Source organism: Echinops telfairi, unplaced genomic scaffold (genome assembly GCF_000313985.2).
Source record: "Echinops telfairi isolate 266 unplaced genomic scaffold, ASM31398v2 ScPeMD7_6273;HRSCAF=7185, whole genome shotgun sequence".
NCBI classification, from domain to species: Eukaryota; Metazoa; Chordata; class Mammalia; order Afrosoricida; family Tenrecidae; genus Echinops; species Echinops telfairi.
Window position 1 is genome coordinate 4,416,492 of NW_022110173.1, and position 14,183 is coordinate 4,430,674.

Consider the following 14,183-nt stretch of genomic DNA (forward strand, 5'->3'; position numbering starts at 1 on the left):
AAGCATGTGCACACGGACAGGAAGGAAGCCAAGCACCACCCAGAGCTGTGCCTGCGCCAACGTTCACTGAACAGAGGCCAAGGGCCTCTCACTGATCTGCACAGGAGCCCGAGAGTGACTGCATGTTCTCAGCACTGCACGAACAGCAGAGTAGCCATCGTGGGGAGTGGAGCCCAGCCCCCCTGCAACCCTGGCGCCTTCAGAGAACATCTTGTAACCAGGGACCCAGAAGTCCTGTCTCCCAGAGAGAAAATGTCCCTGTGTCGAGCAGGCGCACTCCCTTACATGTCCTCAGGCAGGTAGGTCTCCTGATCAATTTGGACATCCACATCTTTTTTGGTGGCAATTTTGTACATTGGGATTGCTTTTTGCACCGCAGCCTAGAAAAACAGAAAGCAATGAGAGGTTTAGGCAGAGAAGTAAGGATCTTCCCCAAATAAATGAAATAACCAACAAACTACGCATACATGTAAGGCTATTTATTCTTCTGTGTCTCAAGTCCAAGAATACACAGCAGTGGCTAACCGTAACGCAAGGTCAGCACCTCGAAGCCACCCCCCCACTCCGCAGGAGCAAGCAGAGGCGTCCTTCTCCGTGCGGGGCAGTTCTTGACCTGTCCTACAGGTTGACAGTCACAACTTGACGGCAGAGGTGGGGTTTTTTGGTTCACCATTAGTGAAGCGAAACATAGTCAGCTGAAAAGTCCTATCCCTGAACACTCTAAGACACAGCCTAGTGCCTGTGTGTCAACAGCATTTTCTGGAAGGAGTTGGAGGCTGGTATTTTTCTCTGACAATACTGCAGGAATGGCTGCAGGGATTAACACGTCCCTGCTCCTCAGACCAAATGCAGCACCACTGGGGGGAGCGGCTCACTGGCCTCGGGCTCTGGGAGCATCTAGAGAGGGCTCACAGTGGGCACTGCTTGGTGAACTCTGCATTAGAGTGCGCAGGCCTGTTTAGGGTTCATGAGCAAAGGTGTCCATATCAACGTGTCTCGCAGTCAGAGGTGGTTTATGGGCTGGAAACCCACTGGTGACAAGGTCAGTGTCACCGAAAGGAATGGACACCTGCCTTCTCCAGCTTTCTGAGGCCCCCTGTATTCTTCACAGAAGCCCCCTTCCCTAGGAGACACGTTACATGGGGAGGCAAATTCCACTAAGAATGCAAATGCAAGTAAACAAGCGGCCATCTAGCTGAGAAGCAACAAAGTCCACGTGGAAGAAGCACCAGCCTGTGTGACCAAGAAGTGTCGAAGGGATCAGATATCAGGCATCAAAGAACAAAAAAATCATATCATCGTGAATGAGGGGGAGTGCAGAGTGGGGACCCAAAGCCCACCTGTAGGCAACTGGACATCCACTTACAGAAGAGTCGCAGGGAGGAGACGAGTCAATCAGGGTGCAGTGTAGCAACATACAACTTTCCTCTAGTTCCTGAATGCTTCCTCCCCACCCACTATCATGATCCCAATTCTACCTTACAAATGAGGCTAGACCAGAGGATGTACACTGGTACAGATAGGAACTGGAAACACAGGGAATTCAGGACAGATGATCCCTTCAGGACCAGTGGTGAGAGTGGCAATACCGGGAGGGTGGGGTGGAAAGGGGAACCGAATACAAGTACCTACATATACCTCCTCCCTGGGGATGGACAACAGAAAAGTGGGTGAAGGGAGATGTTGGGCAGTATAAGATATGACAAAATAATAAGTTTTAAATTATCAAAGGTTCATGAGGGGGGAGGGAGAGGGGAAAATGAGGAGCTGATACCAAGGGCTCAAGTAGAAAGCAAATGTTTTGAGAATGATGATGGCAACAAATGTACAAATGTGCTTGACACAATGGATGGATATATGGCTTGTGATAAGAAATGTATAAGCCCCCAATAAAATGATAAAAAGAAAGGAAAAAATGCAAATACATTGTATTATAAATGCATCAACATAATATGAATTATACCATATATACTCATGTATAAGCCAAGTTTTTCAGCACATATTTAATGCAGTTTTGTGCTAAAATTAGGTGCCTCGGCTGATATTTGGGTCAGCTAATACTCGCATATATACAGTAATAAGAACTCAAACCTTTGCCTTAACACACACTACATAGAAAAATATTCATCTGAAGAGCAACCTGGACACACAGAGCCAGAGCCAGGGGAGTCCATTAACCGAAACCCAAACCAGATGCTGTCTCATTGCCTGTAGGATGAGCTCATAGGGTTCCCAAGGATCGGCCCGGGGGTTGAACTGACTGCCTTTCAGTGAGCACCACGCAGGCTCCTGAGAGGAGTTCATCATGTGGCTGAAAAGCGAGGTGCCCACAGCTCCTCTGCCTGAAGCCCCCACCAGTGTCCCCACCCTGGGCCAGATGGGTCACGTCCTCAGCCCAGGGCGGCTTCTCTCCCAGGTAACACACACACAGGAGAATTCTGTGGCTATTTTTTCACCATGGCCTGACCGACCACCTTTTTCTGACACCCACGTCCTTGCTCTCGGTAGCATGGGAGAGCCATGACATGCTGGCCTCTCTAAGGGGTTGCCTCCTCTCAGTCGCCCCACTCCAGTGGGAGGTGCTTTCAGGTGAGGCAGCACAGCGCCCACAGAGGGCCAGTGGACCTCTTGAAGAAATAGCCCAAGGAGGAAGCCCAAGTGGAGATGCAGTAAACTATACCAGTGTGCAGACTCCTCAGATCACCCATTAGAGCAGGTGCTGCAACCCGAACACTTGGACCTTTAAAGAGAGCGAGCAAGCATGTGCGCACGCGCCATTTCTTTACCTTCACCAGAGGGAAGTCCTGTTTCCTGCAGCGAACAATCATCCGGGGCTCCAGCAGCTGGTACAAACCCTAGGGGAGACCACCAGACAGAACGGTGAGAAACCACCACGAGGTGACGCAATAGCAGAGGAAAAGGTCTGTCACTCCTTTCAGAGCACGGGAAGGTCTTGATAGTGCAGGTCAGATAAATGCTTCCATGGGCTCTGGGGATGTTTGGAGAAGGTCCACATGGGAGTCTACCTGATAGCCAAGAGAGGACAATGACTACTTCAACACCGCCGCCCGGCCTGGCAGCAAGCAGACCGGCTGAAATGGATAGTTTCGGGTTGGAACGACAACATGGGTACTCTGTGTGTGTGTAGGGGTGGTGGTGGGGTGGTGGCAGGGATTCATACTAAGAATGTTCAAAGCTGAAGGCTGTAAGCAACTCTGACTCCCATTATAAAAGCCTGGACACAGTAGGCGATCAAACAGATGTGATTAGCCTCCTATGCAACACATATTTCTCCCGCAGACAAACAGGGAAACCGAGGCGAGCAAAGAGGACCCCCAGAGCTCTCTCTGAGGTGCGGCCCGTGGTCAGAGTGCTGCCCCGGCCTGGAAGGGTACCTGGAGGACCAGTCCGTCCAGCAGCACTTGGTACCTGGTCGTATCTTTCACCACCTTGCTGAGTCTCTGCTTGGCTTCACTGAGCAGGCCCTACAAAGAAGGGCAGAGGGAAACATTCTCTGTGTGCACAAGCAGCTGGTGCAGAACGCACAGCGAGGCTGGTCCTGTCCCGCCCAGAGGAGCCAACTTCCACTGCTGGGGTTTCACTCGGTTCCGGGCGTCCCTGAGGCTCCAAGCACCCCAGCCCCGCGCCCCAGGAATGCAGTCAGGGAAGAGGAGCTCCCATGTCAGGCAGTTCAGACACTGAGTGTCACGGGCAGATTTTATGACAGAGATTTGAAAACAAGCTATTGAGATCATTACAAAATGTCCCACCACAACTGAGAGAAGAAACAAAACCAATCAACCAACAATACCAGATAGGTATACACATCAAAATACCAATGGCTACCTCTGGGAGGTAGGCTTATCAGTGACTTCAGGTTTCTCTATGTTAGCTGGTGTTTTCTCACTGACTGTGCTGCTCTTGCTATGACCGACTATCATGTTTCAGTGACAAACCATCATCCGACTTGTTAAGGATCTTCTTTATCTGAATATTCTACCCACTGCCCTCAAGTCAAATCTGCCTCCCAGAACTGGCCCCGCGGGCCACCGAGGCTGCAGATGCCTGCTCTTCCTCCCACAGAGCCGCCTTGGGCTCACACTGCTGACCTTCTGGGTAGCAACTCCATGCGTACGGACCCACGGGGCCAACGGGACTCTTCTTTCTCTAGGGCTAGGGTTCAAAGCCAGAACGACTCCGGGCCCAACCAGTTCTGGCTGCTGAGGCCAGAGAGAACAGTGAGCCGTCTGGAGGAACCTACCCGCCAAACGGTCTGCCAGGAAGAGCCCAGGGCCGCTCGGTTAGCCATTTCTTCCCCTGCCCGGCTTAAAAAAGTGAGACCCTCCTCCCCAGTAGGATCTGTCTGAAATCTGTTCACAGCCCTAATTCCATACAAGCAGGGATGGTATTACGATACATTCAAATTACAAATATGCCAAGACTTAACAATAATCAAGAGGGCCCATTTTAAAGAACAATTAAAAAAATTAAATACAAAGTAAAATAGATTCAAATACCTCAAAAGCACCACCCAGTACTTAAACATGGTACAAAATAACAAACTTGGCCCTTTCCCTCCTCCACACACCAAACTTTGCAAGAAAACTGGTTTCAGAGTCAAATCTGATGTTACACAACTGATTAATGGAACTACCAACACATTTGTGATTTCTTATGAAGATGGTTTCATATGCCCTATAAGTTTATTTGATAGGTATCCTGAGGAGCCATGTCACTCCAGTCAAGACTGTAGCGAAGACATTTCTAAAATTAAAAATAATAATAATGTTTTTTTTAAAGTATATATCTTTTTAAAAAATAAAATCTTTAATCTTTAAAAAAAAGTATATCTCACATCCTGTTATATGCCTGAACACCGTCTTAACCGGATTAAATAAACAAAATGCTTATATTGCACATTAGAATGTCTCTAGGATACTCTAATGGTACAACAGGTTAAGCGCCCCTGTGTTGACTGCAGTTACTGGATCAAGCCCATTCAGCAGCTCGGAGGGGCTGAAAAAGCTGGCCATCTGATCCCAAAGACAGCAGCCAGGGAGACCCCGCAGGGCAGTCGTCCTTGGTCACGCAGAATCGACTCAATAGCACTTAACAACAAGAGGACACGCAAAACCACTACATGAGAGAAAAAAACACTGAAGATATAACCAACGTGGCTTTTCTTATACCTGGAAATAAAGATTAAACATACTAAAAATGAGTTCCTGACAGAGAAGTGCAAAAGGGCTCTTCTCTCCAATGACAAAAATAAACCAGTTGACTTTGTTATGTCCAAAGTGGAAGGGTTGAAAAGAGTCCGGTAAGCAGTTTCTGTCTACCTTAGGGACGTGTGGCACCTAACTAAGCACCCTTTTCTTATTTCACGCTTGGTCACTCCGGTTGACCTGTCATTTTATATCGTTTCCTCACCCCGTCCAGGTTATATGGCTTGCTAAGTTGTAGGTAAATTAACAGCAGGAAGTTAGATGGGTAGGAAGCATGTAGAATAATAGAAATTATGTTTATTTTTACAAATTACTCACGATGACCCTTTCCCACTGCCATTCAGTTGATTCTGATGCATAGTGACCCCACAGTTTCCGAGAGTGTAAATCTTTATGGGAGCAAACAGCCTTCCATGGAGCGGCTGGTGTGTTTGAACTGCCAACCTTGCAGTTAGCAGTCCAATGCTTAACTGACAGTGCTACCCATTTTCTTGCCTATTAAATTCAACACTTCTCAGTTTTACTTGGTCTTCTTCTCTTAGAGAGTCATATCCATGCCAGTCTCTCCTCTGCGTCCCACACTCACTGCTCCCTGGCATTCCTAAGGTAATCCAAATGCAAAGCACTACCACTCCTCCTCACCTGTAGCTCCTCCTGTATCTCTAATCTTCACTCCCCCATTCTCTAACCCAGACCTTTTAGATCAGGCCTGACCCCTCTTTTTCTATTTACTCGTCACAACCAGAATTTCCTTCTGAAAGTCAAATCACTCTTTATTTAAAAGGATTTAAACTTACCAAATTATACCCAATAAATTTTTTCATTAAAACAGTAAATTCAAAAAGAAAAAAAACACTAATAAAAAGATAATTAAGGAAGGAGAGAAGAGATGGCGAGCACGTACTCCACAGTAACAGCATCAGAGGGAGCAGCAGGCAACCCTGCTGAGCTCCTGAAGACACTGCAAACACCTTTAGAGGGTCTTGACTCACCTCTTTAAGGTTCCGCCCTCCTCCTTGGATGCCTCCAAGCTTTGCAACTGGGTTTCTTGTTTCTGAGTTCTTCCCTGCTATGAACCTACACGCTCAGCCCATGAGCCCCACTTATGAATTCCCCATCCACAAGGGCAACTCCAATGACGGATTAAAAGCAGTGAACACCAGCGTACTGGTTGTAGAGAGACCAATGGGACCCCTATGGGGAGGCCCTCTGTCATTTGAGGTCTGGAGCTGTATCCCTCCCCTTACCAGTAGCAAAAGGGCAGCCTTTACCCAAGAACAAAGTTCCGAGAGCTCAGAAAGAAAGAAGAATGGAAAAGAAATACAGGAGGAAATAGGTTAAGGGACGGAACACTGAGGAGATGGCAATGAATGAGTTGAAACAAAACCATGCACGAACTGTTCAATGTAAAACTGATGATTTGCTTGGTAAAGTTTCACCTCATTCACAATTTAAAAAAAAAAAGGGGAAAAAAGCAGGTGACAGTCTTTGGCCTTGTACTAATGGTCCTATACCAACCCGCTACCCTGCCTCTTTAGCCTTATCACTCCGTTTCCTTCAGCATACTTTTTAGCTAATAGGGCAATTACTCACCATGATCAGGTCATCTCTCGCTCTGAGAACCTTTAGTCGTGCTTGATTCATCAAATTGGACATTTGGCTGCAAAATGTACGGGAAAATAGTCTGAGCCGAGTGTAACAATAAAACTTAATCTACAGCTTCCTCACAGCATTGCCGGGAGTCATGAGTCGGAACCGACTTGCAGCAGTTTCTAGGGCTATACATTTTCACAGTGAAGATTTGATAAGGGACAAACACGGTTTTTTAATGACCAACTGGTTTTTAGAAAACTGACTATTTTCACTTTCACACTCATGCCAGTTAAATTTTTCAACACTCCTAGGAGGTGTCCATGTTCACACATGATGCAAAGAGAGTTAAAAACCTTGCCCCAGGTCACAGAAAGCACAGGTGGCTGAGTGAGGACCTGCCCCCTCCTGTCTGGCTCCTCTCGGGCTCCTACTCGGTCCTCTTGTCCCAAAGACTGTTTTCTTTCTTTATACTCTGACTGTTGAAAGTGTCATTAGCTTAATACCGTGACAGGGTCAAAAAACAAAACAAAACAAAATACTGTGACAGGGTCTACTCACATTTTCTTCTGCTGCTCAATCTGCTTCTCCTTCTTCTCATAGTACTCCATGATCTTCAGTCTCTGGGTTTGCACCAGGCGGCCTTTCTCAATGTTGAACTCTTCTTCTGCCTACCGGACACATTCTCATGAATTCACGGTATCCAGATTTTTACAAAGCGTGGTAAACAGAGTGGTAGCACAACATCTGTCATCTCAAGTCTTCACGCACAATTTAATGAGCCCGTGCAAACCATCGCCATTGCTCATCTCCAAAACCTCCCACTCCTTAACAGAAGCGTAGGGTCCTCTATGCAGTGAATCTCTCTGCCCATCTACCTCCCTCTCGCCTGCTTTAGTAAGCAACTACCAGTCAGCTTTGGTCTGCATGCGCTTACCCATTCTAGATGGTCCACACAGGTGAGATACTACAGTATCTGTTCTTTTGCGACTGACTTACTTAGCATGATGCTTTTGTTTTGAATGAATTTTTTTATTGTGAGTTAGGTGGGAAGCATAATGTTATCAAGATTCATCTACTGATGGACACTTAGGTTGTTTCTAGCTTTGGGTTATCAGGAACAATGTTGTAATAAACACTGGAAAAATCAGGTAAAATTGCTGATTCCAGTATTGACACAGGTACTTGCACCTTATCTCAAAATAAATGGTTAGCACCTTTTATCTATAGCTATCACTAGAAATAAATATAGGTGACAGTGTTATAGAAGGTTAAGACCACTTTAAATGGAAATACATTTACTTGCTGTGATGGTTAACAGTTGTGTATCCACCTTGCTAAGCCATGATTCACAGTATTGTGTGTTGTCCTCCATTTGGTGATGTGATGTAATTGTCCTCTGTTTTGTGTTACTATGTCAACTAGCCTCCATTATATGTGCTGTACATTCTAACAACTGTCTGCTAATGAGGTAGGATTAGTGTGGGGTGCATTCTGAGTCATAGTCATACAAGCAGGCCAGACTCAAGTCACACCCATATTCTGTGACCCTTTTAGTCTGATTGTAGGAGAGTCTTCCTGGGGATGTTTTATAAACACGTGCGCGTGCGCACTCTGATCCTGCATTCGTGTATATATTGACCTCTGGTTCTTGGAACTGGAGCTAGCAGTCTGCTTGTTGATTCTGGAATTCATCAGTTTCTACCTCTCTGTGAGCCTGCCATTTGGCCTCCTGCCTTTTGTTTTGGTTTGCAATGAGAACAGATTATAAGCAAAACAAGGGGGAAATGCTATATCTTTCCCTAATCAACTTTCATAATTAGCCAGATGTTAAATCTCCCAACATTTGGGCTCCACCAGAAAATTAACCCATCGACAAACTTTTCTATCCCAAATCATAAAATTTCAGAAAAATTAATTGGAAATCAGAAAAAATTAGAAGGGTAAAATACTTTCATGTTAAAGATAATTACTTTTTATGTATTCATACAGTCCTGGGTGATGTGTTGTTAAACGAGTTACTTATAACACTATTTACCAAAGCAAAACAGCATGAAACAGATAACTTCTTAATGCAACTTATAGAAAATAGAACCTCACCTTTGCATCTATTTCTTCTGCCTTCTCATTGGCTTCTTGTTCAATGAAAGCCATCATGTGCTTTATCTATAAAGCAAAGATTATTTTTGAATTCAGTAAAAAGAAAATGTGACATTTATGTGATATGACTTGTTCAACAATCACATATCATTAAATACTATGTGCTGGGAATTTACATCTGGAATTTTGCTGCCAAACCAAGAGGATACAATACACAGTGTTATTGTTGACGACTATCAAGTCAGGCCTTGACTCATGACAACCTGTATGCACAATGGGGTCAGATCACTATGCTTCATAGGGTTTTCCTGGGCTGATTTCTAGGAGTAAATTGCCAGGCCTTTCTTGCTAGTCAAGTCTACAACTCTGCCAAAACCTACCCAGCATCAGAATTACAGGCACGCCATCACTAACAGATGCAGCCAGCGGCACAGCGGCACAGGAGATACACGGGCTGGGTACTTAAAGGGTCGCTAAAAGGTCTCTCTGAGTCAGAATCTACTCTTGGCAGTGAGATTTGGTCCAACATGGAATGTGAGAATTCTGAAAGGTCAGCAGTTCAAATCTACCAGTTAGTTCTTCTGAGGGACAAAGATGAGGCTTCTGTTTCTGTACAGATTCACAGCCTCAGAAAACCATAGAGACAGTTCTAGTGTGTCTTATGTGATCATTGTAAGTTGGAATAGAGTCGATGGCAACGTCATTTTGTTTGTTTGTTTTATGTTTTAGAGATGAAGTAATTTTTTATCATTTTATTGGGGGCTCGTACAATTCTTATTACAATCCATACATACATCCATTGTGTCAAGCACATATGTACATTTGTTGTCATCATTCTCAAAACATTTGCCTTCTACTTAAGCCCTTAATATCAGCTCCTCATTGTTTGGGTTTTTTTTACTCTCAATGGACTTGAGTCTGACCTCTGCTCCCTCTACCTCACTAAAAGTACTCTTATGAAAAGTACAACCATCTCTTGCCCTAATGTTACATGATAGGTTGACCAGCTCTCCCTTCAACTGTCTCTCCCCTTTGCTTTCCTGACTTCCTCTTTTGGTTACTCCTTCTCAGTCGCCTTTGGGGTCATGCCCTTCCGCTGGACAGCTCTTCTTGGATATCCTACTTCTAATAACCTCAAATTCAACACACTCAATGTTGAACAACTCAATACTCCACTTCTCCCCACTTGATCGCTGTCTGACAGCATCTCTAACAGCACCAAAAGCTCTTTCTTTTCTGGTACTCAATTCTCACATCCAGTCACCAAACTCCACCAAGGCTCTCTTTTCATACCTGGAATCAATTCAATGGCACACCACAATTGTTTGTTAATTTTTTGTATTTCCCCGCCTTCCCGAGCACTTACCTAGTCCTTGTCTCATCAGCCCAGCTGAATTATTCCACAAGCATCCAAATTTGCCTCCGACTCTAGCCTTTTCACTCTCTGACACTGCAACCACAAAGAACTTCCCAGAACACCTATCTTTTCAACTGTCACCCCCACCCAGAGACTTCTCACTGAGCCAGAGGACAAAGTGCAAAGACTGCAGCACTTTGGATCACTTGACGATCCCGCTATGCTTTTCTAGCACCACATGTAATAGGCCTTTGCCAACATGACTCTTCAAACCCTTGGTTCCCGCCATTCTAAACCTACTTCCACTTTTCAGTTCCATGAATTCCTTATTCTCTTTCTCAAGATGTCACACAGACGGCTCTTCCCCTTGTAATCTATTCTTCTTCCTCTTTAGCTACGTAGCGTCTCCACTCAGCCTGCTTAGCTGTCACCTCCTTTCGGAAATCTTCCCTGAATCACTCGGTTAGGTGCCCCTAGGCAGGCACTCTCTATTCCCCGCCAGGGCATCTACGCACAGATTAGTAATTACTTGCTTGCTTGTCCCTATTCTCAATTAAAATATGAGACTAAATTTCAAACAACAACAACAACCCATACACAACTAGACAAACGAAGTCAATTCCAACTCCCAGCGGCAACCCCTGGGTGTCAAGTCGAGCTGTGATCCATGGGATTTGCCCGGCTGCCACTTTTTGGAAGCAGATCACCAGGTCTCTCCTCCAAGTACTCTCTAGGTAGGTTCAGACTGTCAAGAGTTCAGCTAGAAACTCAGCACCACCCAGGGACTCCCAGCTGTAAGGCTGGAAACCTGTTAAGAGGTTTTAGATCGGGTCTTGGGGTGATTAATCTTAGACTTATAAATAAAATACTATCTCTATAACAAACAAAAAATATATCAGGCAACAGAGCTAACTAAACTTGGCAGTGGGACAGGTTAAGTTCCTTTCTCAGAGACTCTACTTAAAAGAAATTATGAATAAAAAATAAATAAATTATGTGAAATAGCCTAGTAAATATGCTGTGGAAGAATGCTCAGGCAATAATGCCCAGAGATACAGCTCTCCAGTAAGAACTGCTCAAAGGCAAGCAATGCTGAATGCAGGCGACGGCATCTTCATTGTAAAAGAAAACAGTATGGTTTAGAAGGGGACAGATTTCTACTTCTATCAAAATCGTTACTCCACTAGTTTTGAAGAGCCAAGATAATTATGATACTCAAAGCCTGTCTTATAGGTAATAAAAGAGGAATAAAATCTCAAGCTTGGATGTACTCAGGGTAAACAAGGTCTAAACTATATTTACAAGGAGCGGGGCATCTCCATAAATTCAGTTTGAAGTCTCACTGAATTTATTCAGCCTGGAATTTTTTAAGTAGCTTAGTTAAATACAATAATTAAAACAGGTGTTTGTAACTGCTACAAAACCCTTGGCCTAGTAAAGGTGAATTGTTTCAGACCTGTGTTATCTGCCTGGACTGCTGATGCAGGTCCTTCCACCACCAGATCTAACTAGATCAGCACAGCTCAGAGAGAAAAGTACTGATTGTAACCCGGGTTAGAGGTGCCAGGCTATTTACAGTCAACAGAACCTATTCTGTCTTTGAAGAGTTTCAAGAAGAGTAACAGCCACCCCTGAAGGACATTTAAAGTCACCCTTAAAAAGGGAATGAATCAATGACACACTCCCCATACAAAATTAGGAACACATACACACAATTTTAAGACAATGAAGATTTATTAAGCACCTACTATGTGCTTGGTACCAGGAACCCCGGTGGCATGTGGTTATGCATTAGGCTGCTTGCTAGTCACAAGGTCAGCGGTACAAAGCCAGCAGCAGCTCCACATTTCAGAAATCCAAGGGCAGTTCAACCCACATTGGAAAACAGAAGTCTCACTCACTGCCGCAGAGTCAATGTTGACTCATCACCACATGGGTTTCGGAGACAAACTGTTCAGGGGAGTACAAAACCCAGTCTTTCTGCGGCAAAACCAGTAGCGATGATGAATGTTTAAAAAAAAAATTTTTTTAATCCACTATTCTGTAAGAATACTGGAAGATTTCCTGAACTTCTACAGATGCTATTTTTTGGTGGTTAAACCTCTTTGTGATTTGTAGACTCATCTAGAATCATTGAAATGAAGAAGTAGCCCAGTCTGCTGGTGCAAATTAGATCAAAAATAAAAATGCAAGTTCAAGGAAATGGAAATTTCCAAGGAAAAAAGTATTTTTATCCCACTGTTCATCTAAGAAGATTCATTAACCTGTTTGCTTTAGTCAGAGAATTTTCCTAGTGCTTCACAAAGTAGGTTTAGTTTTCTAAACTAGTTGGTGGTTAAATAGAAGCCTTAAGCTTCCTCTTCGTAAAAACCTATCTCAAAGACTCTGGTTTTGGATACCTAAGCCAGGTAAAATCAAAGCGATTCTTTCCACACTCATGTTAGTTGCAGGCCTACCAAAGCCACTACCTTCTCGAGAAAGGCATTCTCCATTACAACAGTCCTGAAGTCCCGTCTTGAAGGTACGGCCCATTAAAAAACAACAACATAAAACTGGTTCCCCAGGTCCGAACATACATTTGCTGAGTTGATGTGGGTTCACGACTTCCATGAATAATTCTTCCCATAAACTTTGTACCACCGTTAGGCTCATAAATGTATGAAAAAAAGGTGCACCAACATGTGACAGATATTAACATAGACTAATGGGGAGGGGGTCGGAGCTCATTACAATTCATGATAACCCTCCACAATGAAGGTTAACTGTTCATTAAATGAATGACCTCAAAGTAACATTGGAAGCAGCTCTCTTCCCTTAGCACTGCATCTTTTCTTTCGTTTACTGTGACCCCTTCTCTCAGGGTTCAAAAAAATCAAGGGAAGAGGCTGTTTCAAACGCTGCAAAGACCTCTGCTCTATCAAGCGCTGCCAAATATTCCGGGAAGTGGGGACTGCGCGCTCCAGGAGGCGGCGGCGCGCGGGCCGTTGAGCACTGCAGGGGCACGGGCGAGCGTCTCGCACACGCACCGCCCGCAGATGCGGCTCAGGGAGAAGCCGCGGCCCTGGGAAAAGGACCCTCCTCCAGCCCCTGGCAGCCCAGGGCTCCCCGCCCCTCCCGACCTCCCACCACTCCTGGAACCGGCGCCACGGGCTCGCGGGACCCCGCCTCAGGCCCTCACCTGCTTCTGCACGTCAGCATCGCTGAGGGCCATGGCGAACGCGCTGCTAGGCCGGCGGGCAACGAGCTCGAGCTTCGGCTTGAAGGAAAGGCAAGGAAAGGAACGGCAGAGAAAAGCCGGCGTAGGGCTTGGCTTCCTTCGCTTTATAACTCTGACTTCCGGTTCCTGCCAGGTGACAGCGCAGCCCAGCCCCAAGCACTTCCCCAGCCAGTGGGAAGAGAGCGACGCACAGGAAGTCCCGCCTTCTCCCCGCCCAGCCCGGCCCTTTTTTGACGGCTTCTGCGCAAGACTGCTCTGCTCCGGCTCCTTTGATAGTTGGAGCTCGTGACTTTCGCTGCACTGCTTTCCTGAAATGCCCAGGGCTTTGCAGAAGACAATGAGTTCTTGCATCTGAAATTAGTGATTATTTAACATGCCTTTTTGTGTCCTTTAATCTGGAATAATTACTCAGTTTGGTTGTCTTTCCTGACATTGATATTTTTGAAGAGTGCTGTCCAATTATAGAAACTCACTCAATTTGGTTTAGCCTCATTTAACTCGTCGTTAAATCAGGTTATGCATTGTGCCCTGTACATCATGTCAGCCCCTCACGTTTTTTTACAGCCTTAATAAACCAAAACCTTATGCCCTCGAGTTGATACCGACTTATTAGCGACTGCTTAAGACAAGCTTGAGCTGCCCCGGTGAGTTTCCCAGACTGGAACTCTTTTTCTTTTTTTAAAATCATTTTCTT

General features: G+C 45.3%; 1 protein-coding gene across 1 annotated transcript in view; it reads right to left on the reverse strand.

Moving 5' to 3' along the window:
• The window catches only part of ATP6V1E1 (ATPase H+ transporting V1 subunit E1), a 16,667-nt gene extending 3,071 nt beyond the window's left edge, over positions 1-13,596 (reverse strand). The window contains exons 1-7 of the mRNA XM_004710283.2: positions 13,451-13,596; positions 8,916-8,981; positions 7,377-7,486; positions 6,819-6,885; positions 3,396-3,485; positions 2,787-2,855; positions 286-380 (exon numbers count right to left, since the gene is read on the reverse strand). Coding sequence (XP_004710340.1) covers positions 286-380; positions 2,787-2,855; positions 3,396-3,485; positions 6,819-6,885; positions 7,377-7,486; positions 8,916-8,981; positions 13,451-13,483 — 530 coding nt within the window. The 5' untranslated portion in view covers positions 13,484-13,596. The remainder of the gene's footprint in view (positions 1-285; positions 381-2,786; positions 2,856-3,395; positions 3,486-6,818; positions 6,886-7,376; positions 7,487-8,915; positions 8,982-13,450) is intronic.
• Between the last annotated feature and the right edge of the window lie 587 nt (positions 13,597-14,183).